Source organism: Andrena cerasifolii, chromosome 3 (genome assembly GCF_050908995.1).
Source record: "Andrena cerasifolii isolate SP2316 chromosome 3, iyAndCera1_principal, whole genome shotgun sequence".
Classification (NCBI taxonomy): domain Eukaryota; kingdom Metazoa; phylum Arthropoda; class Insecta; order Hymenoptera; family Andrenidae; genus Andrena; species Andrena cerasifolii.
The window spans coordinates 2552074-2577426 of record NC_135120.1 but is presented as its reverse complement, the minus strand read 5'-3'; the positions used below and the strand labels follow the sequence as shown (position 1 = coordinate 2577426).

At 40.1% G+C, this 25353-nt stretch overlaps 3 protein-coding genes across 6 annotated transcripts in view; 2 read left to right on the top strand and 1 right to left on the bottom strand.

The window, feature by feature from the left end:
- LOC143367031 (uncharacterized) overlaps window positions 1–20858 on the top strand; it is a 426392-nt gene extending 405534 nt beyond the window's left edge. Inside the window, exon 2 of the mRNA XM_076808641.1 lies at window positions 20715–20858. The gene's annotated coding sequence lies outside the window, so the exon portion shown is untranslated. The remainder of the gene's footprint in view (window positions 1–20714) is intronic.
- Gcn2 (eukaryotic translation initiation factor 2 alpha kinase Gcn2) overlaps window positions 1–25353 on the bottom strand; it is a 387266-nt gene that overhangs the window by 131759 nt on the left and 230154 nt on the right. For all 4 annotated transcript variants that reach the window (XM_076808485.1, XM_076808487.1, XM_076808484.1 and 1 more), the window contains 3 exons: window positions 20487–20647; window positions 9304–9737; window positions 675–951 (listed from right to left, as the gene is read on the bottom strand). In XM_076808485.1, the coding sequence (XP_076664600.1) occupies window positions 675–951; window positions 9304–9737; window positions 20487–20647 (872 nt within the window). The remainder of the gene's footprint in view (window positions 1–674; window positions 952–9303; window positions 9738–20486; window positions 20648–25353) is intronic.
- Window positions 1–25353, top strand: part of LOC143367013 (uncharacterized) — a 236059-nt gene that overhangs the window by 69549 nt on the left and 141157 nt on the right. The gene's annotated exons all lie outside the window — the stretch shown is intronic.

Below are 25353 nucleotides of genomic sequence, written 5' to 3'. Positions count from 1 at the left end.
TAGGCCTCCGTCAGCCATACGATTTTCGCTATCGACAGATGGCATGTGCCATCCCGATCTCCCCACCGAGAGACCGCGGCATCTCTGGTTTTTGTGTACATGCCGAATAATAAAACTGGGGCGTGCCATAATAGCGCTCTCTTGTACCGTGCCCGCGCACAAATAAAGTTATGTTCTGTCTTCATTACAAATAAAGTGCATTATTATTCAGTTTCATCTCCAATCATACATCATAAGTGTTCTATCATACAGTACGACAGTGAGGAGTCTGAATAAAACCCTATGAAAATAACCCCTGCCTCGTCTTATTGGAAAGCCTCCAATTTTACTTTCTCGGTGTTTGATGTTTTCACCAGTTACATTCTAGTGATTTTTATGCAGAGCAGAAGATGATAAAGTAATATAGGGCCGTGAAGCCGAATACTGATAAAAAATTTTAATTGTAGCTACATATCACAGAAGAATAATATACCGCACAAGGGACAACTACATATGATCTAAAGAAAATATGAAGAAATTAATGGTTATTGTAGATACATAAATAGTAAAATGAGAATACAATTAAATAGCAATATTAAATAAATTAGCAATACACAAAATCGCGGCACAAGTAGGTATAGTAAATTAAATGTATACACCAATAAACTTAGAAATGTGTGGTTTGTTATGCTTACCGTAAGATATGAATTTGTCGTGTTATGTCTGCTTGCTGCATCTCCGCTGGGAGTATGATGTCTCTCGATCGCAGATTAAGTATAACCTTAATTCGCTCCATTCCCGTTGTTAGCGGCTTGTAAGACATTTCAAATAATATTATTCCCAGACTGTAAATGTCAACTTTCTGATTATAAATGGCTTTCTTTGCTTTTGTTGTCAGCTCTGGAGCTACATAAAGCGCTGTGCCTACTTGTCCTGTTAGAGAACCCACGACCTCTGTGCCAAAACTGATTCCTAAACAAATCCACATAATAACGTATAATAGGTGAGAATATTAATAACTTCTAACTGAAGGGGATAAATGGCTAAAAAATGTGATTCTATCAGGTTGCAGTAAAATTTATACAGATAACGAAATTGTGAACATTTTACCGGACGCGGTATGCTTGAAGCTATACGATTTCTGTTCATTCGTTGTAACATCTATTACACATAATAGATAAATAGGTAATAAAGTTCTTGAACTTATAGTGAAATCGATTTTTTGTAAAGTACAATAATGTTCGTTTAAATACACATATGAATGAAATCTGATAGGTTAAATTTGAACGAACCATCTCCACAACCATCTTTTCTTCATCTTCAGCGTTCATCACCTCGAGCTCAGCGAAACATAGCAGATTAACAAGAACTTTTAAGAAACACATAAAAATTTTACTTTCCATAAGAACTCCCAGACATTTTTTAGACACTCTGTCTTAAAACTTCCTTAAGACGTCGCTAAAACGTAAATTTTTAAGGAATGAATCTAGAGTTCGAATGGTGATAATCTGTAGAATATTCCGCGTGAATGCACATTTTTTATAAATAATTAATACTAGATATATACCTAGAAATTAACAATGTTTACAGGGTAGTACGTTGGGTAACTACTTGCGCACCTGCGAATGGTGGTTGCTTCGTAAGCGAGAATTCTGAGTTCGATTCTCGTCACCGCCAATTTTTTTGTCTGTAAGATGTCTTGAAATGGATGTCTTAAAGACGTACCGTTTCCTCACAAACGACGTCTGATAAAGTCTTAAAGACGTCTTAAAGAGTCTTAAAAAGTTTCGTAACAAACAACATATACAGACGTCTACCCAGTAAACAAACTGACCGCAGTATGCTAGCAGATTGACAGCAGATTCGAGGAGATCCTGACGTCAGATTCGGGACCTACTATGTCCGCATTTGACTATGGTTTTGTGGTCAGAGCCTGACATCAGGATCTGACCGCAGATTGATATCAGATTTCGATCAGATCTTGCTGACAGAAACCGACCGCAGGTTGGCGGCAGAAATGAAGCAGATCCTGACGTCAGGATCTGACCGCAAAATCATAATTTAATGGGAACATAGTAGGCAATTTTATATAATAGTACAGATTTAAAAACAGTCCAAAAGTCTTAAGCGTAAATAATATATAGAACACGTTTATAAGACCACCGACTTTAAAGATCTGATTCTTACCATATTTTATGGAAGAAAGAAATATTGGAAAACCATGTATTTAGACGGGTATTATAACATTTTTAATATTTTACTTAGCAGGTTGTTAAATCAATTCAATGCCAGGGAGGCTCAAAATAATTATTTAAACTTTTAAAGACAGTTCTTCCAAATATAAAAGCATTAATGATAACTATTCTATTCAGTCATCTTAGAGCGGTATTATCATTTATCATCAGTCGTTGCTTAAGACTAAGATCGTCTTATGCATCCGGCATTCTTTACTAATCTACTAGACTAGTAGAGGATGCCGCTAGCTTAAGACTATCTTAGTCTTAAGCAATGACTGATAGATAATACCGCCCTTAGATACGGGTAAACCAAATATATACTCCGCAGTTAAATGCCGGCAAATGCGAACGGTACTCGAGAGCCCTGAATGATCGAGCCCTCGGCCACTTATTCCCGCCGCGGTGCCATTTCGCAAGCGAGAAGCACTCGCCCGGTCGCCGCCTGGCGGTCGCGACGTGAACTACTATAATTTGAAAATGCCATTAAATTCTATCAACATACTCTCCTTACTTTCTGCCGGTAAACTGCTCGCAGGCTATGTCAACAGGATCTGCTTGATTTATGCTGCCTATCTGCCCCCAAATCGCTTTGCACAGAATCTGATCGGTTTCTATCATTAAATTGTATCAGCAGATACTGCCGCCAATCTGCTCGCAGGTTAAGGCAGCACAATCTGTTGGCTTTCTGCTGACAGTCTGCTTTCAACATCGAATATAACAAATCCTGTATCAAATCTGTAGTCTTTCTGTCACAAACATTTGTACTCAGACGTTGCGCAAAATCTGCAAAACGAACGTGGCTGACTGGGCTATAGACGTTCAAGACTTTCAGACTTTCAAGACGTCTGCAGACGTCATAAAGACGGCTTATAGACGACGTGTGCTATCTGAGCTATAAACATTTACAAACGTCTTTAAAAGGTGTTTAAGACTTTACCAGACGTCTGTCAGACGTTTTGAAAGTACGAAATAGGTGTCTCAAAGACGTCTTTAAGACGTCTCTGTGCTATCTATGTATTAACTAAAATATCTCCTATAAATTATTCCACAACTCTTACCCCATTCCCCAATCACTGACCATCTAGGCGATGTACCTTAGCGGTCCCCATCTTGAGATGGCCAACGACGAAATCCCCATCCCCCCTTAGCCCTACGAGACACGAATTCCTTCCTCATATTTAAATTTAAACAAGTCCCTCGCCCCAAAAACCCTCTAAACTCAAGACCACGTCTCACCCTTATCTACGACCCTCCAAATCAAAGCCACCAAAACCCCTTTCCAATCAAACCACCCAAAATCCATCGAATGAGTTGAGTATCCCCTTTTCAAAAGCCCCAAATAAACACTCCGGAAATCGTATTGCGACGCATATTTCGTACATGAGTCATCAACACGTTCTAATTATAGATGCATATTTCGCACATGAGTCATAGTGCATACCTTGTATACCCCTCATACTTGACATTCCGGCGAACCATATAAATACAAGGGCCCCAGAGGTCGTAGCTCTCTTCTACGGAAACAACACCGCGGAACAGTTCGCTACTTAAGATTAAAACCTTACAGTGCATACCTATTATTTAAAATCAGTGTTCTACGGATTATCTACGGCAATCACTGTAAGCAATTACTATTACAAATTATTATCCAACGGCATATCATTCCCATGTATATATCATTTTGTATTGCTAACGCTTATTTTTCCATATTATTATATTGTTTACTAACGCTTATTGCTTTACACTATTATCGTTTGCTTATTGCAATATACATATGTATTCATATTACTAATATTCATGTGTTTCATGTTCATACATATATTGCTATTACTTACCATTTATATAAACGTTATGTGCTAATACTTATCGTCCAACGCATTATTATAAAACCTAACTGCTATCGCATTAACAGTGCATGGCATATTTTGATGTTCCAAATTGAATAAACAGTTTAATTTTAAATCCCGCTTCAAATTATTGTTCCTATCCTTCGGTTACGAAGACTCCAAATCAAAACAGGTTATTGCAACAGCTGATTTCGGTTCGCGAACGTGAGAGTTCTTACAGTTTTTACAAGACGTACTTTCGCATGGGTCTTGTACGACCATATGTCTAGACGCATTTCAAAGAAATTTTACGGGCTGGTTCTTATATTAATGTAGCGCTAAATCCAATTACCGAGACGTTAAATACTCGCGCCTGTGCTCTAACGGGTGTCACCCTGGTGCGCGAAAAGTGTCTAAACCTTCCCTGGTCGCTCAGTGCTACGAAGCTCGTAATGCCGTTGTTTTAACCCAGCCAACGACCCGGCGTTACAATCACAGCTATAGTAGGACATACGCGACCCAATATAACAGCCAGCGTGTCAATGTTCAGCCAAAGAATTAAGCAACCGACCCAGGCCGATTGGAATGAAGCCAAAAGAGTTGTTAGATACCTGAAAGGTACCAAAGAGTTCAAATTGAAGATGGGGGGGGGGGGGGGGCAGCAATATAAGCCTCGAGGTTTATGCAGGTGCAGATTGGGCTAAGGACATAAGGGATAGTAAATCGCACAGTGGTTTTTTTGTTTCAGTATAATGGAGCCGGGACAGCCTGGGCCTGCAGAAAGCAATCGGTTACGCCATATCCGTTACAGCATGGTCAAGCTGCGAAGCGGAGTACATATCCATGGCAGTGGCGGGCAGAGAATCGTTACGGATAATGGGGCTGCTAGCGGATTTCCATGGAATGGGAACTGGACCTGTCGTAATTTATGAAGATAATTAAAATACAATAACGTTGGTAAAGACGGGAGAGATACGAGCTAAGACTAAACATATTAACGCCAAATATCATTATGTAACAGATCTATTCAAACAAGGGGTGAATTGATGTAAAATACTGTACATCTGACGAGATGATCGCTGACATGATGACAAAAACCATTGGGGGCTGTGATGTTAAGAAAACATCGAGAGGCCTGTCAACTGACGGGGATCCAAAGATATGTCGACTGATGGAAGATAATCGTTGAGGGGGAGTGTTATAACATTTGAATTTGGCGCAAGGTTTGTCTTGCGACATCACATGACACTGTATGACGAGACTGTATTGTAAAGTCCTTCCTTTGTTACCGCAGTTCCTGTTCCGCGTATCACAAGAGTAGTCTCGTAAGTACGATCGTATGGTACTTACAATCAAACAAACACATTTTTTTCTACAATATCGGTTGCACTCTTATTGAATCTACCTACTGCCGTGGTTATCCACAATCTTGATAAACGCAACAAAATAAATAATCAAACTACATTTACCTATACTTTCAGTTGTATTTATTTAAGACTTTATAAGCAATCGAAAAAAGTGGTGCATCTCCCCCCAAATGACCCTACAGATGATGGGACCGAGAAACAAAATCAATAAACAAGAGAAGAGACGCACGTTTTTATGAAGCCATAAAATTATCCATAAATGAGCAGAAGCACTTTGAGGTTCCATTAAATATATTGAGATCCAATGTTACGTGCCGATCATTTTTCCTTAAATTTCTTTTATGCCATCATTGACATCTGATCCAACCATTTCGTGTTATGGGCGTTTCCCTCAATCAATTGCCAATGATCTGTGAACCGAAGCTCTCTATTTGTAATAATTTAATCCAGTCTGAAGCCTGTCACGCCACGGTATATTTCCCATGCAAGTTTGTCGACAACAATCTTCCAACGTCGTGCGACGTTCTGAGAACGCCGGATGCGACACGGTTCGAAAACTTAAGCACCAAGAGGCTGGGAATGGTCCGAGGCGACGACGTGGTGGGCCGCGTGCACGAAATGCGTGCTCAGCAATTTGAAGCTCTTTGTTCCAAAGTCCCAAGTGCTTGGGCCCTTGCGTTCGTTCGTTACAGTTGGCTAGCAAGTCGCGTGGTGCGCGGTCGATTCGCCCCAGGGACACATTGCTATTCGATTAAAATAGTCTTTGAAATGGAGTTCCATAGCTTCAAAGTGAACGTGGAAAGACTCAGTCCCCGTAGAGACTCATACACATTCTACCGTGTAAATCTTTGTTTTAGCCATTTATCGTTAATTCTTATGGTTTGCGCTTTACTGTTTAAATCTACCCTTTTATACCTTTTATAACTCTAACATAAGTGTACTGTGCGGCGTATCCTGCGCTTCAACACTGTGTACCGCAGGTCTCCAGGTCAGAGAGAGAGAGAGAGAGAGAGAAAGAGAGAGAGAGAGAGAGAGAGAGAGAGAGAGAGAAAGAGAGAGAGGGGGGAGAGAGAGGGAGATGGAGAGGGAGGGGGAGAGGGAGAGGGAGAAGGAGAGATTCTATTTTATGTAATCGCCGACCACATTACCTTTTCCAAATTATCGCCTCCCATGTATAAAATCAGAAACGTACGTGACAAATGATCCAACCACCTAGTGTGTGTTACGGGTTTACCCTCGATCAATTATCGTTCACTTTACCATGAAAAGTATGTAACCTTCGAAACAAAACCAACTATTGTCAATTTCCAACCCCCGCAATTGGAAAGCTTACATTCTTAGTCAGCTACGACTTTGCGTAAATCCATGTAATCCCCATTTTTGTACCACCTTTTGTTTCCATTTGCTTATTTTGTAATACATGGTAAATTTTATGTAAATTCATCTCATTTTGTTTCGAACCAGTCTCACCAAAAATACCACATCCTGATTGGGCAACCTGTGCAGGTTGTAGACAAAAGCCGTACCCAAAGCAATCCTGATCTTCGCGTAATAACTACAATTATGTCAAAATTATAACAATCCTTTTTTTTTTAAATTCGTTAAGCGTTGCGTGAGAAAATTAGACTCAACCGCTCGGTCGCTTAAAAATTAACGCCCTCACGTAACACCAATACACAGCAAGATGGGGAAAGCTCGCATGAACATGTAATAAGCGAAGAGAAAGGGATACCTTCGATAAGCAAAACACCCAGGAGAGAAGGTAGTCGTCCCAGAATCTTAAAGTCCAGAAGACCAAGACAGATTTTCAACGAAGTAAATGTTTTCCATGTTTCAGAATACTTGAAACCATGGAATGTGGAAGAAGCAACGAACTGAACTCAAGTGAATTTATAACTGGCTGCAATGAAGAAATAAATTAGTGCACAGACCTGAAAATAAAAGGATTTTATCCAACAACTAGGTCTTAAAATTAAAAAAAAGATGGAACACTGGATATATACAAAGCAAGGCTAGTGATTCGAGGAAACGAGCAACGAAAAGGACTTGAAAATGACGAAGTACAATATATGCACCCAATGCTAGATATGAGATTATTCGAGCTTTTCTCGCCAGTTGTATTGGAAAAGAAATGCATGTCCACCAAGTAAATACCGCGTACGTACAGTGTAACGTAGAAGAGGAAATATACAGGGTGTCCCAAAAATGTTGGGTGTCCTTGAAAGGGGTGACCCGTGGAGTGATTTGAAACACTTTTTCCTTAGCAAGAATGTTCTCTGCGGCTTTGTTAACGAGATATTAACAAAGACCCCTGACCAATCAGAGCGCGACTCTGCCGTCCGTGCTGCCGCGGTAGCGTGGCTATGCACTGGCAAACATCGAAGGAATTTGGAGTTTCGGCCCGTGTTTTATGAAATATAAAAATGCTTAAAACTACAAAATTAAGCATATTTTTATCATTGAAGTGAAACATCTTTAGCCGTGGAAACGTAAGTTTTCTCGGGTGAGACGAAAATTGAAAAGCTTCCCCCACCAAGAAACCGAGAGTGTGGGAGGAGGGGAAACCACTTTTTGATTCCTACTCTACCTACAGAGCTTTTCGCTATACCCACCACTTCTCACTCACTCCTATCCTGCGAAGGCGCGGCGGCGCGGTGTCAGAAGGACTGAAAGCGAGCGAGGAACGGTATGAGACAGATGATGCCACGCCAAGTATTTAACCGAATCTTACATTGTGTTACACAGTGTCGCCTTTGCACACTGCTGGGCACCTTTATATACGTGCAGCTTATTTTGATTTTACATCTTTTTTATATTGTAATTATTATTATCTTCTACTTTCTTGTGATTTATTTGATAATACTCTTTTCCGTCCTCGACTTTTTCATGTACTTGGCGTAATTTTTTTACTTTTTTAAAGTTTTTTTTATGGGAATTAAACGATACTGCACAGCGAAAAAACAAAGAAAGTAAGCAATTCATTTGACAGATACTACAAGAGTACAGACAATATTATCCAAATGCTACCAAATCTACTTTAATACAAGATAAGTATTAATAAATACATATTATTTTATTTTGTATCTTTCGCCAGCTCTACATTGTATATAACGTTTAAATAATATTTTATTCATAATTAAATACTTATATTTTTTTATTAATAGTATAGTACTTATATGATTTTGAACAAATAACAAATAATCATATTTTTGTATGTAGAAAATATTATAATCTCTACTTACGCATTTGCGCCCAATTACTCAGACGCGGCATTATACGCTAATTTTAATGGTAAAATTCAAAGATTTTGTGTATATTATTTGAAGTCACACACAAATGATACCATTATACACTTCGGAAATAATGCTACTTTTGTTAAATAATATCCAGTGATACTATCAAAATAGCCAAACACAATTATATTGGAAATTGACGAGAAATCACTAAAATTTCAAAACTTTAACACAAATGCGGCACCGGTTCCCGGTGTCCAATCATTTTTCACATATCATTTTCTCACCACGTTTAACAATTTGGGGGGGGGGGGGGACAAAAATAAAACTAAAAAAAAATTGACCCCTGTAGCCAGAGTTGGGCAAAATGTAATCTAATGACAAATCACAAATTACGATTAAACTATAATTGTGTAATTGATTACACATTATTTTCTGTAATCGTACAAATGAACGATTATTTAGTTGACAAAACTGAATGGTCAAGTACCTAAATTAACAATTACAGAAAATAATGTGTAATCAATTACACAATTACAGTTATATTGTAATTTGTAATTTGTAATTAGATTACATTTTGCCCAACTCTGCCCGTAGCTAAGGACCATCCTACCACGCATTGAATTTAATATTTCTTGGTATGTATTTATTTGTATCTTACCTTTTTCTAAAATGTGCGTGTCTTTATCAATCTCCATATTTTGTACAAACGATGGAAGTATATTTGTAGTAGCCAGACCGAAATCTCCAATTTTTACATGATCATTACTATCTAAAAATATATTCACTGGCTTCAGGTCCCTGTGTATCATTCCCTGTTGATGAATATGTGCTAGACCCTCAACAATTTCTCGGAATAACCTCCACACTCTTTCTCTATCTTCGTAAAGGCCTCCATCAATTGCTGTCCGCAGGGTGCTTTTTTCACAGAATTCCATTTGAATATACATGTATTGTATTTGTCTTAGTGTTTCTTTTGATTCGTCTATTTCTTCATTTTTATTCTGTTTATCACTAGATACAGAAGCTAGGCAGTTTGTATCCTTTTCAAACTCTATGCTATCGGAGGAATCAATCCGCAATAGGTTTCGCATTCTGAAAAATGTATAATAATTACAAATTAATAATATTTCGAAATCACCCAATTCTTAAATGTATACATCTTTGCACAGCAAGAAATTGATTTTACTATTTCCTAATATGCGCTATTCTAAAAATGTACTATACTCATATTCGTACAAATTGTTTTCACGGTTTCACAATGTATGTGTAAAAAATGTCTAATTTATCATAACAGAAAAAGATGTTAATTTTGTGTTTTCAGAAATACTTAAATACTTAAATGTTTTAGAATATTATGAATTTATAATTATTTCTAATATTTCCCAGTAATTAAATTAAATAATTTACAAATGCCGGTCATTCAAAGAACCATTACAGAGACAGTGGATATTGTGACGTCCCACTATTTTTTGCGCGGTATTAACTAAAATCTCTCCTATAAATCACTCTACAACTGTACCGAAATCCTTAAATTTCAAATCTTACCCCTTTCCACAACCACTGACCATCCAGGCGATGTACCTTAGCGGTCCCCATCTTGAGATGGTCAACGACGAAATTCCCTTCCCCTCTTCGCCCTACGAGACACGAATTCCTCCTTCATATTTAAATTTAAACAAGTCCCTCGCCCCAAAAAACCCTCTAAACTCGAGAGCACGTCTCACCCTTATCTACGACCCTCCAAATCAAAGCCACCAAAACCCCTTTCCAATCAAACCACCCAAAACGCATCCAATGAGTTGAGTATCCCCTTTTCAAAAGCCCCAAATAAACACTCCGGAAATCGTATTGCGACGCATATTTCGTACATGAGTCATCAACACGTTCTAATCATAGATGCATATTTCGCACATGAGTCATAGTGCATACAGTGCATACCCCTCATACTTGACATTCCGGCGAACCATATAAATACAAGGGCCCCAGAGGTCGTAACTCTCTTCTACGGAAACAACACCGCGGAACAGTTCGCTATTTAAGATTAAAACCTTACAGTACATATCTATTATTTAAAATCAGTGTTCTACGGATTATCTATGGCAACCACTGTAAGCAATTACTATTACAAATTATTGTCCAACGGCATATCATTCCCATGTATATATCATTTTGTATTGCTAACGCTTATTTTTCCATATTATTATATTGTTTACTAACGCTTATTGCTTTACACTATTATCATTTGCATATATATATATATATATATATGTATTCATATTGCTAATATTCATGTGTTTCGTGTTCATACATATATTGCTATTACTTACCATTTATAGAAACGTTATGTGCTAATGCGTATCGTCCACCGCATTATTATAAAACCCAACTGCTATCGCATTAACAATGCATGGCATATTTTCATGCTCCAAATTGAATAAACAGTTTAATTTTAAATCCCGCTTCAAATTATTGTTTCTATCCTTACGGTTACGAAGACTCCAAATCAAAACAGGCTATTGCAACAGCTGATTTCGGTTCGCGAACGTGAGAGTTCTTACAGTTTTTACAAGACGTACTTTCGCATGGGTCTTGTACGACCATATGTCTAGACGTATTTCAAAGAATTATTATGGGCTGGCAATTACCGAGACGTTAAATACTCGCGCCTGTGCTGTAACGGGTGTCACCCTGGTACGCGAAAAGTGTCTAAACCTTCCCTGGTCGCTCAGTGCTACGAAGCTCGCCTTCGCGCCTAAAATCCTACTCACCCTCAGTGCTACGAAGCTCGCCTTCGCGCCTATCATTCCCTTACGATCCCACATTGTCATAGTCCTAACCTCCGCCACCCAGGACGTGACAATATCACGGCATGTTACGACGATAAACATATGTATCACCCAACTGTATCTCGATGCGTCCGAACCGTCCGGACCCGAACTTTGACTAACTCGCGCTACCCACGGCTAACCCGCCCAATACCCGCCCGAAGCCGCCACGCGCTTATCCGACCCGCCCATACCCGCGGTGGATGAGTCGAGTCATCGTTGATTTCTATCCGACCCGCCCATACCCGCGGCGGTTGAGTCGGGTCATCGGTGATTTCTATCCGCCCGAGGCGTCCGGACAGTCACCAGTCACGAGTAAGAGCGAGTAACAGTGTGGGCAAGATCGAGTCGGATACGCATGGTAACGTCATGACTAGTGAATGCTTCGGGGCGTTTCTGCCGTCTCCGTCTTTCGGGAGTCTCGGGCGGTTAGAAATCAACGCTGACCCGAATTATCCGCCGCGTGTACGGGCGGATCCGGTGAATCGAAAGGCGGGTTGACCTGCGATATACCCTAGGGTGTTTCATATTATATGGTTAAAATTAAAATATCGTATTTTTATACTTTACTCATGCCCTGATTCCCATTAGTATAAAAAGAATATCTGAAAAATTTTAGGAAGATTGTAACCTTTACTCGCTGGGTTACCGGTGGGACGGTAGAGGAACCGTATCGTCAGCTCAGGACGGTGATCCGGGACCGCCGATCGAATGACTGTACGCTAGAGTAAGGTGGAGTACGACTATTTATTCGCTAGTATACAAGTATCCCGGCCAGTGAATGGCAAATGAAAAAGACGTAACAAAAAAATCGAACCTTTCACCATGGTTTGTTTGCCATTTAAAGTGAATAACAAATAAAGGATAAATGGATGAAAATCATGTGTAACGTAAAAAGACGAATACATAGGTTTCTTTTAGAATAATCGAGAATAATAATTATTTGTAGTGAGAGGATAAGGAACAGGTAAATTTCTTCTTTTTTTAATAACGTACAAACGAAAAGGTAATGCAACAGAGAACGAACGAAAAGTGATCGTAGTTCGTTATTGTGATAAAAATCCGTAATTCAATAACGGCCGACACTGTTGCTGATAATGAATAAAAGTCCGTTTAAAAACTCAATATATTCAAATAGTTGCATTCTATTCGGAAGTACCATCGTTATCCTTCACAACATCCACACTGGCTATAAATTCGCGTTTGCGGTCCGATACCGCTCCGCAAGCAAGTGGGAGCATATTCTTGACAAAACAACGATCTATACGGACTTCCGGAAGGCCTTTGATACCGTTGATCACTCTGTGTTGCTTCATAAACTTTCTTTTTGGGGGTTTGGCAGGTCCCTTTTAATCTGGGTCGAAAGCTATCTTACGGGGCGCGAACAGATTGTTAAAGTATCAAACTGTCTTTCCTCTCCGATCAGTGTTACCTCGAGTATTCCTCAGGGGTCGCATCTTGGTCCCTTGTTGTTCAACGTATTTATCAATGATAATGCCGAAATTCTCTCAAACACTAACTTCCTCCAGTATGCGGATGACTTGAATCCAGGGAGTTGATGATGCTATCAGTAAGCAAGGTGATTTAGTAAGATTAGAGCAATGGTGTACAGCAAAAAGGATGTAGCTGCACGCGGCGAAGTGTGTTGTGCTTACTGCCTCTCGTACAAGGTCTTGTGTAAAACACCCATATTACCTAAATAATGTTGAGCTTAGGGAAGTATTTGAGGTAATCGATCTTGGAGTCTGCAAAACACCCTGCTTTGACTTCAGGCCTCATGATGCGCGCTGTACAAATATGGCCATGAGAACCGTAGGCTTTATCTCCAGGTTTGCCAGACATTTCAGGAACATTAAGAACCTAAAGCTGTTGTATGTTGCCCTTGTTAGGCCTCAAGTCGAATATGCCTCGATCATCTGGAGTCCTAGGCATGCTAAATTTATAAAATTAATTGAAAGGGTGGAGCATAGATTTTTGAGGTTTGCAGCACGTACCCTGGGTAATCCTATGGATAGAACTGACCACGATTATCGTCCAGTACTGGCATCCCTTAAGTTAGTCATTCTTGAGGATCGTAGGCATATTGCGGACATGATTTTTCTTTACAAGATTATCAATGGCCTTATAAGCTGTCTTGACTTGCTGGCCTTAGTTATGTTTAATGCTCCGGTTAGGAACTTGCGGTCAAGGCCTCTCTTTGTATCGAGGCTGCCGAATTATCGATATTATGCGTGCGATCCTGTTAATAGAGCGATGGGTATTGTTAACCAATTCTTCAGTGGTGCGGGCCCGTTCCTGGGCTCCCTTAACTCGTTTAGGACGCTACTATATAGGCTAGGTAATAACCAGTATGGTGGTACTTAGTTTATTCTATAAGTATAATTATTTTTTACTCACTAGCTATTAATTATTGGTTAAGTAAGTGTTCAGACTCTGTAATTGCATTTGTCTTTTCTTTTTGTACAACATGGGGATTCCTGTTTAAATATTAATAATAATAATAATAATAAAACAATTTTTAAGTAGCTAGACTTTTCGGAAAATATAATAGTAACCATGAATTTCCTGAGTTTTCAAAATGAAGAATTACCATTAAGAAAACAATTAGAGACAGCAATCGCAGAGAGCCTCCAAGAAATTAGTATCAACCAAGAAGACGATAAATTCCGGACTTTAACAAAGGAATTTCATGTTTTTTAGTCCACTGGAAGGACACCCAATTTACCATAACTTTTGGATATGCTACATGGGATTAAGTCAACATCCACTCAAAACGAAAGAAAAATTTCTACAGCTACAGATTTTATCACAAAAAAGAAACAGATGAAAAACCATTTTAAAATAAAACAGTAATGTTTCACTTTGCTCAAATTTTGTATTAAATAAATAAATATATCAATTATGTTTAATATCTGTTTTTTCATTTATACAAGGTTTGTGCAAATTAGACAGAAATGAACAATTAGTTAAAGGTTTCTTGTGTTTTTTTTATAAATATTATTAACATTATTCCAAAAATATAAATTTTGTAATATTTTTTTCAATTTCTCGAGAATTCTCGAGAAGTATGATCTGATTTCTGATTTCTCGAGAAACAAAAGATATTGAGAAATCACGAACAGATTTTCAGCCGACGGTATTAGTATTGGTTGGGGTTAGATTGGAGGGGGGGGGGGGGTGAGGACGGGATGCGCGCCGGCTTGCGGGTGCGTAAAGCATGTTAGCGAACCGATGTGAGTATGTGTTAAACTCGGTAATTCTAGCGTTAAGTAAAGTTTTTTGCGCATATCTCGCATATCAAAGCCGACCGCCACAATGTTTAAAGGGAAATGTTCAGAATGATGACTTTGACAACAATAGCGATATTGACTTCATCGCGCGGTACTTGTAACCGCAGTTTCATTTTGAACACCCCCAAATTCACATCGGTTCGTTACCATGCTTTACGCGCCTGTAAGCGGGTACCCCCCCCCCTAATCTAGCCCAACCAATACTAATACCATCGGCTGTGAAACAGTTGACAGCAAAGGGTGTGGCGAAACACCCAAAGCACGAGGCGAAGATGGAGATGGCCCCCGCTTCGTCCCCAGTAGGATATAAGAACAATATGCAAGCGACATGGCTCGGACCTCATACAAGATAGAGTGATAAGGACAGAATAATCCTTGTTCATTCCTACGGTATTCCTCAGCGAGAATTTCAACCACAACAGCGACGTCGAAAATTTGTCTCCTTCTTCTTCTCCTTATCCCAGAGAACCATTTCTTGGTCTGATCGTAGTTTCCCCTTTTTTGGACTCACGTTTGACGTAGAAGGCAGATTTTCAACTGAATGGCATCGAAGACGTCTGATATATAATTTGCGACAGGCACTATGAACCACAACCGAACTGTAATCTTGAATCTTATTCCACTTATCATCTTCTCTCTTTTCGCTGGTCTCTTTCAACGAATTCAATCCCCGTTGTAGCGGTCCCGATTGTTCCTTCTGCCAAGCTCTCGTTGTAAATGAAACATACCTCTTGGAGAGACATTTCGGAGAAATTTTTAATAGTAACACAATAATTTTCTGCACTCAGAAACTTATCGAATTCAAACGAATGTGTATTCAACAATGCTCTGGACTAGTCGCGCGCGACTGACTGTCATGCGGCTACAAAATACATTGTTATAAACGGCACAACTTCGATACGGTAGCTTAAAACAGTTAAATAACGCTGTTGTTCTGTTGTGACGGAAGCTCACGCCAAGACTTTGTTTCCAAAAATTGGTGAGGATAGCGGCGGAAGCTAAAGTGGATTATATTCTTATAGAAATGTTCGCAGGCAGATGCATGATATCTGTATTCTATCAAAGCCGAATAAGAAGAACTACCTGGGCAATTTTAACGAAATTATTATACGTTACATTTACGAAAAAATATTTTACAACTTTTTCCATGCAGAATGTAATGTTTTTTTTTGTCTAAAACATTTTTCAGTAGAACTAACCGTTTTTGAGTTATTAGCGAAATACACTTTTTTTAATATTTGATAACAGGGGGGAGGGGGTAGCCGGCAGCCGATCGACGGTGATTTTTCGGGGGTTCATATTATCACTAAAACAAGCAATTCATGAAAGGATCTACTGTGCTCCGGCGAGAAGAGGTCCCCCGGGATGGCATAGGGTCGGGAGGGGTTCTTCGCTCGCATTGGCTTGCACCGCCAGTGTCCCGTTCACTTATTTTGCATTTGTCGTAGTTGTCGCGCCAGCCAATAGCGACAACACGTGTGTCCAACCTCTACGATTGTGTTAAAGAACGTGGGCCTATGGCAGGGCTGCCAACCGTAAAATCACTAACCTAGGACAGAGAACATTAAAACCCCGGACATTTGTACTTGAAACCTGGATATTTTTTAACTATTTCTTATATTAGGTACGATATACCAAGACAAAATTTTCTGCAAAAATTATAGACTGTAACCGCAATCATGGAATAAAGTTAAAATATTTATGACTTTCTGAGCAAGCAGCATGGAAAACCCGGATCACCCCAGGACATCCCCGGACATCCTAAAAAAGAGGACAAATCCGGGGAGACCCGGACGGATGTCAGCCCTAGCCTATGGGGATATACGATTCGAACCATAAAATGTCCCGCTGCAACTTCTCAACGGAGCACAGTACTTATGTTTAATTTTTTTACAGAGTTCCCACTTGTCAGTCGAATATTCCCGGCCTAGAAGTGAAAAAGTTTGAAAGAAGTACTGGTAGGCCCATGCATCTACGTGTAAGCGAACAAAATCAAATCGCTGCGAAATCTTGCGACATATGGCTTCTTCCAAACTTTTTCCTTTCCAACGCGCAGGATGCGTTCATGTAAAAAAAATTAACATACATTTTCAATGTTATAAACAATTTCGTGAACACTTTTCTTACAAATGTCCACCGATATAGAGGTGTAGAGTCACCAGTGTCCCCGGAGAACATTTTGTTGCGGCGGTTTCCTCGGATGTTTCGTGGAGGGGGAACACCTACAGAGAGTGGTGGTAATGTGTGCGTGTGGCGACGCCAGCGCCAAGCCAAGCTAAGTGACACCTACGCGAAGCCAACCACGGCCAACCAGCGTTGACAATCTATTTTCCGGCTTGGCTTGGCGCTGACGTCGCCATACGCACACATTACCACCACTCCTATAGGTGCTCCCCCTCCGCGAAACATCCGCCACAACAAAATGTCCTCCGGGGACACTGAGAGTCACCCCTAAGAGCCATGACTAAAATTTTTTACACAGTGTACAGATCGCTCCAACATTTTCTGCCCGGGTGCTCCCATCGTTAGACAACATCCGAAGACTCGCTAAGAGGCTAGGAGAGATAGAATTGGGTCTTCACAGGATCACGTGTACGTGTAGTCAGAGTAGTCCGCATTCGCAGAATACATAAACCTTAGCACGCACGCAGGTGGCGGTTACTGTAGTAATTTTCTCTCATAACTGTTTCTTCCAACATTTGATATTGTGAGTTCAATATACAGAGTGTACCTGAAATAGGTGGCCAAATTTTGGTATCGTACTCCTCCTAAGGGTGAATAAGGTCATTTAAACATAGGGCCAGAAATTCTTCCTTTCCGACATATTAACACTTTTTGTTTATGACAGCGCATTATAAGAATGTTTAAAACTGACTTAAAGAAATTGCTGCAAACGACTTCCTTCTGCATCAATACACGCTTCGCATCGACGTTTCAGAGACTATCGAAGCCGTTTAAAATTTTCTGGTCCATTCCGAATTGTGTCATGTGCGGCAATAATCCGGTTTTTAGTGTTTCCACCATAAACTAAAATTTTAACACCTTGCTGACAAGCGCTTTCAAGCTAGAACCATTCCGTGCGGCCGGCGCTTCCGAGCCAAAACTGTTCCGTGCGGCCGGCGCTTTCGAGCCAAAACTGTTCCGTGCAGCCGGTGCTTCCGATCGAAATAATTTGTGATCGGTCAGCAACGTTATGACACGGCAACACGAGTATATTCGTGACTGGTCAGCAACTTTCGGATACAGCAACACAAGTATATGTAATCGTGACCGGTCAGCTAAGTGATAAGATGTCTAGACAAATAAAAATTCAATCGATTTAAATTATGGGAAGGTGCAGGCTAGGATGGTCCTTATTTTTCAACTTCCGATTTTGTTGGTCTTACATCTATAAAGTATGAGGCTTGGTAAAAAAAAATGATGTGTGCAAAGTTTCAAAGTGATGGGTCAGTCAAAGACACGTGCCACATTTGAGTTGAAGTTTTGCAATAATAGTGATTTCTCGTCAATTTCGAACATAATTGTGTTCGGTTATTTTGGAAGTATCGGTGAATATTTTTTAATAAAAGTAGGATGTGCGTAGCTATGGCGCTGACAAGTAGCAGCCGAACCGTCGCTGCCCGGCGGCAAAACACCTTGCACGCGTTGCCGATGGATATTTTCTCGAACAATCCGAGTTAAAAACAGTTCCGATACATTTCCTGGATGGTTTCTTCTTCAGAAAAGCCTCTCAGAATCCGATGCTGTGTAGTGTATTCGGGTTAGATAAACAACTTTTCATAAAAATGCAAAAACATTAAGAAATTACTATTATTCCAAAACTTCAACTTAAATGCGGCACGGGTCCCCGTTGTTGTCCAATCACTTTGAAACTTTGTACATATCATTTTCTCACGAAGCCTCATATTTTAGGGGGGGTAAGACAAAAGAAATTCAAAAAAATGTTGACCCCTATAGCTAAGGGCCACCTTAATGCAGGCCTGGTTGGTATAAATTATTACTAAGATATTCCCGAGCAGTTCAACTAAAATAGAGCTCCGCCACATTTTATATCTTGTTTATATCTGGGAAAGAAAGAGCTTTCGGACATATGTTTACATGACCTTTTTCCTTCCTTAAGAAAAACAGAATACGATACCAAAATTTAGTTTGGTCAGCTATTTCCGTTACACCATGTATACAGGGTGTCCCACTAAGGAGTGGACAGCGCGATATCTCTTAAAGTATTGTCGATAAAAATATAAAAAAAATAGGGAATTGCATGGTTCGAGGGGGCCCATTTATTAGCGCGAACGAATTTTGTTTTCGATTATTATTTTAAAAGATACGATGGTCAAGTTCGGTTTTTCAAATGGAACTATTTTTTTTTGAAGACCTGAGTCGATAGTGCGTTCCAAGACAAATTCAATAAGCTTTAATGTATACACTTTATTTCCACTGGTTTTTAAGATATTGCGCTTGCACATTTACTGATTTTCACTGGAAGAAAACCCTCTGGAATAGGAAGGACCGGGGTCGGTCTTACTGGCGCTACGGGTGGCATTGCCTGTTGAAACTGATACCTACCTGCCAAAGGTCTACGACAGGGTTCGCAGGCCCAAAAGCTGGACAATTCTTTTCCGTCAGAAATGCTACTTAGGTAGGTACATCTGCGGTGTCGAGAAGCGCATCGTTACTTTTATTTCGCACTTGCTTCTACGCTCGGATGGCCGGTTCTTTTGGGAGGGATGCAAGTTGGATTGGTTCTGATACAATCTGCTCCCTATGGTTGAAATTTAGTCTAGCAACTTTCACTCCTCCTAACCTAACCAATCCAACTTGCATCCCTCCCAAAAGAACCGGCCATCCGAGCGTAGAAGCAAGTGAGAAATAAAAGTAACGATGCGCTTCTCGATACCGCAGATGTACCTACCTAAGTAGCATTTCTGACGGAAAAGAATTGTCCAGCCTTTGGGCCTGCCATTTCTGGCGTAGACCTTTGGCAGGTAAGTATCCATTTCAACAGGCAGTGCCACCCGTGGCGCCAGTAAGACCGCCCCCGGTTTTTGCCATTCCAGAGGGGTTTCTTGCAGTGAAAATCAGTAAATGTGCAAGCGCAATATCTTAAAAACCAGTGGAAATAAAGTGTATACATTAAAGCTTATTGAATTTGTCTTGGAACGCACTATCAACTCAGGTCTTCAAAAAAAAATAGTTCCATTTGAAAAACCGAACTTGACCATCGTATCTTTTAAAATAATAATCGAAAACAAAATTCGTTCGCGCTAATAAATGGGCCCCCTCGAACCATGCAATTCCCTATTTTTTTTATATTTTTATCGACAATACTTTAAGAGATATCGCGCTGTCCACTCCTTAGTGGGACACCCTGTATAGTAAGAACGTATGTCTCTATAGGAAAATGGTTTAAATTTTAAAATATATTTAATCCATACTATCGTGCTAAACAAAGAAGATATATCACTAAAATTGAAAATAAGTCTTTATGATACACCTAGGAAACGAGTCCGCATAAAAAGAGTTGAACATATTTGCCATGCATTGTGACAAACAGCTATGCCTTAAGGAATTACCCCTATGTTACAGTATTACTTTTTAATCATAAAACATCAGTTTAATCTTGGTCTGTATAGTTTGAAAATAATGGCATATTGAAGAAACTGAACATTTTCATTGGTATAATGTTACCTATAAATTATTAATTTAAAAATTAATAAATATCTTACAAAAACGCACAATCTTCATCACTGTCGGTGTCACTTGATGCATCACTGTTATCCTCATCGCTACCTGGTGGAAGTGTATTGGCACAAGATTTGTATGAAATATTCCATTCAATTTCTTGTAGTGGGGGTGCCAGTTTTTCAATGTCATCCATACCTAAGTGCTGCGTAATTAATTATATATTAAAATAACAGTAAACGATATCATTATATTTCTAATAAAAGCAAAAGAACGTATATGACAGTCCTGAACGGCTGAATGCCCGCCGGGCAAAAATTTTCGAGAGCGTGGGGAAAGAGCGTCGTAAGCGCTAAACCATGCCTTCATGAGCAACAGTGCCGTGGTGGGGAGTGTTCGTGAGTGAGGAGTCTGAGGCCCATTAAAGCTAGCAACCAGCTTTACTCAGATGTATGGTGTGTAGCGAGAAACTGGATGAGTACAGAAATTTGTTTTGCTATTTGCTGAACGTTTTTTTAACTTCCGCAACATATTTACAAAACCACTGATACAGGTTTAAAAAATATTGACATACACCACGTATAGAATTATTATTTGACAATATTTTTTTAAAGAAATGAGTACATTGGGGTAATAATTATATATAGTAAGACGTTCGAAGTTACGTCAAACTCTCTCTCTCTCAGAAACTGGGGATTTTAGCAATAAGTTGAATGTTTTTCCTTTTATAACAGGCTAATTTAGAAACGATGGGTTGTACACTTTACGAACGGCATTTCACGAAAAACGTGTAAAGTCACGTCGGTATTGTAAACCCTAATCCATATTATATGTATATAAATGCGACAAAATGCTGTTGTTTTCTTGTAACGGTAAGATTTCTAAAAATTATAATACTTTTCAAAAAGAAAGTTAGCTGTCGACGTCTCAATGAATCGTTGCATTTTGCCCCATTTCGATTCAATACGTTTTGCTGGCCGAAAGTGCTGCTGAACGTCAGCAACCCACTATACAGTTTATACGCATACTACGGCACTTAGTGGCCACAGGGTGGGGGAACTGCTCACGGCGTCGATCTTCGCTTTGCTCACGAGCAATCGAGAGCACTCTTGTCCGCTACAGCCTAAAGTCCATTTCATACCCCACCACATGACGATTGTGAATTGGCAGTTGAAGTTGCTGGGCCCCGGAAGGGTATGGTGGTAGGGTAGTAGTTGTGTGCAGGGACCGGCCGACTCCAGCTACCGCTGATGGAGGGGGAAACACCGCTCTTGTCGTAGCTGGAGACCGCCGATCCCGGGTTAGGAGCCCGGTGACTATCCCCACAATTTCTTGGAATTCTTTGGTCGAGAGTGAGAGAATCCGAGATCGAGCGAGAGCGGACAAAAGAATCACACGTAGTTGCCGTCAACTACGAAAGAGAGAAAGCATGATACTTTGTCCCGCTTCGTCGTTGACTTGCATCGTACGCTTCAGAGTTGGGCAAAAGTTTTTCTAAATAAAAATCTCAAATAACAAAACATAAATAATATTTATTCGTTATTCGAGGCTCGAATAATCGAAGTTATCTTTATTGGAAGAGCAACGAATAAATAATTTTATTGGATGAGAATTTATTCGACGAATAAAAATAATTTTTTTGTTGGATGAGAATTTATTCGACAAATGAAAACAATTTTTTATTGGATGAGAATTTATTCGACGAATAAAGATAACTTTTTTATTCGATGAGAATTTATTCGACAAATAACGATAATTATTTTTATTCGAAGGTTTTATTCGAATAGATTTTTCATCCGCAGCATTTATCTTTTCGAAGCCTTCGAATAAAGCCACGAATAACTTTCGTCGAGCGTGTTCATTCGTACCGCCGAAGGTCCAGCCCGGCCGAGTGGCGAGCGCCGTACACAAAGGACCGATGACGGCGACTAGGGGTCTTGGTGACTCACCAAGTTTCAACGCTAACGAAAGTTAGAAATTTATTCGACGCATTTATTCGAATAACACCTTCGAATAAAAAATTATTGTTATTCGTCGAATAAATTCTCATCGAATAAAAAATTATCTTCATTCCTCGAATAAATTTTCATGCAATAAAATGTATATGCAATTACATGTAAATACTGTTACATTTTTCATTGTAAGTTATCTTCAGCATTACAATGTCTGTACAGTATTTATTCGCGAGGAACTCTGATTCGCTCTCGTGCCATCTCGCTCTCGCCTTCGGCAACATAGAAGCGAGAAACGACCGCTCGGAATCGTGTCCCGCCTAGGTACTTAAAGTGGTGAGGATGCTTCGCTGCGTGTGTACGTACCTCACGGACACTAATTCCCACCGCGCGACGAGTAGGCGTAGCCCGAGAGAGAGCGAGAGCGTAGAGAAAAGGAGCATCGAGGCAGGCAAGTGGTGTGGTGGGAGAATACCCCTCACGAAGCTCACCGGCCAATATATATGAAATGGACTTTAGCTGTGCAGGCCTGGTATATGCACATTAGAGGTGTGCGGGTACCCGACTTTTCGGGATCGGGTCGGGTCGGGTAAAGTCGGGCGGGCTCGGACGGGGGCCCGGGACAGATGGGTCTACGGGTAGTCCGACTGTGTCGTGTAGCCCGATTACTTCGGGTAGCGCGATCGTGTCGGGTAGCCCGATCGTGTCGGGTAGCTCGATTATTTCGGGTAGCTCGATTGTTTCGGGTAATGCGGTTTGATAAGTTGATATACGTATTCAGCTTCTTTAAACAACCAAGTACTCGACAAGAATGTACAAAATTCTTTACCTATATGAAACTTCAGAATAAGATAATTTTCACGTGAAAAAAATAATGCTTCTAACGGGTTTATTCAAAATGAACTTCATTTGATACAACCTGTATATTAATTTTGTATAAGATGCATAAGTTGAATTTTTTCTTAAGGAGGATTTTGAACAAATCCGTTAGAAGCATTATTTTTTCACGTGAAAATTATCGTATTCTGAAGTTTCATATAGGTAAAGAATTTTGTACATGCTTGTCCAGTACTCGGTTGTTTAAAAACGCTGAATACGTATATCAACTTATCAAACACCGCATTACCCGAAATAATCGAGCTACCCGACACAGTTGGACTACCCGTGGGCCCGTCTGTCCCGGGCCCCCGTCCGAGCCCGCCCGACTTTACCCGACCCGACCCGACCGCTCGGGTACCCGACACATTTGATTACCCGCACATCCCTAATGCACATGCCAATATTTAACACTTTGACTGGGGTCAGCGTGCTTACACGTCGGGAGATTTGCTGTCTGTGCAGTGTTTTTAAGTGTTTTCACACCAACAATTTACGAAAAGTAACTAAAGTACTATCCGTGAGTCTTCCAATATTTACTTACAAAACAAATCAAGCTCGGAGTTCACTTTGTACTTCGCCACCTTAGCGATGCATCACTCGCGCAGCAATTGAACCTCCGATGAATTGCCTAATAATTATAATCTTAATTTCAGTATTCACTATTAGGTACTTGTGAAAGTAATACTAATGGATTGGAATACTTCGTCCGTTGAAAATGAATGTAAATTCGACCTCATTCGGATTACCTTTAATCGTACATGATGCATAAAGGACAATGTTAAGTCGCAAAGGGGATTAGTGACCTACGAGCCCACAGTGTATGCTATACACCGTTGGATAGATCTCGCCAAGACGAATCGATTCAGACCATTAACTTCGAAATCAGATGGGATCACCTCGAAAAATGACCTCAAATTTCAAGATTTTGCGGTTTTGAACAAAAGAAACAGGTAGTAAAATCCCATCCGGCCCGAGGGACCTCGGGTAGGCACCTGAGGGAAAACCGAGGGATGCAAGCGATACTCTAGCAGTTTGGGACGGCAAATATGCCGCACGACCTTCAGTTCAGGGCCGTGTTGGGCCTGTATTTGCCGCATGGGCCCCGTTCCTAATGCCCGGGACGAAATCACCAATGTATCAGTTGATTTTCATTTATGTTCATGATAGAATATTTGCAGGTATGAGTTTGGGGATGTGCAGGTTAGCATTCAGACTAATACTGCTCACGAACTGCAGACTCGGCAAGCGGCTCGCTCGTGTATGGGAGCCTTAAAGCCATTATATGAAACAAATACAAATTCTTCTTGCGTTAATCATCTTCACATCATTATCTTTCGTTCAATCAATAAAATGTCACTCCACTCACTATTATAAGCGACGCATTAGTCTGAATGCTAACCTGCACATCCCCAAACTCATACCTGCACATATTCTATCATGAACATAAATGAAAAACAACTGATACATTGGTGATTTCGTCCCGGGCATTAGGAACGGGGCCCATGCGGCAAATACAGGCCCAACACGGCCCTGAACTGAAGGTCGTGCGGCACATTTGCCGTCCCAAACTGCTAGAGTATCGCTTGCATCCCTCGGTTTTCCCTTAGGTGCCTACCCGAGGTCCCTCGGGCCGGATGGGATTTTACTACCTGTTTCTTTTGTTCAAAACCGCAAAATTTTGAAATTTGAGGTCATTTTTCGAGGTGATACCATCTGATTTCGAAGTTTAAAATGGTAGGAATCGATTCGTCCTGGCGAGATCTATCTAATGGTGTATAACATACACTGTGGGCTCGTAGATCACTAATCCCCTGTGTGACTTAACATTGTCCTTGACCTCCGGAATTCGGATGCGATTCGCATTATGTATGATTAAAAATAACCAGAATAAGGTCATATTTTGACTCATTTTCATCGAAAAAACTTTATCTATCCATTGGTAGTACTCTTATAACAATTTAATAGACAACACAGAAGTTTAAATTTTCATTAGTGTCGGCATACAGGGTGTCCCACTAAGGAGTGGACAGCGCGATATCTCTTAAAGTATTGTCGATAAAAATATAAAAAAAATAGGGAA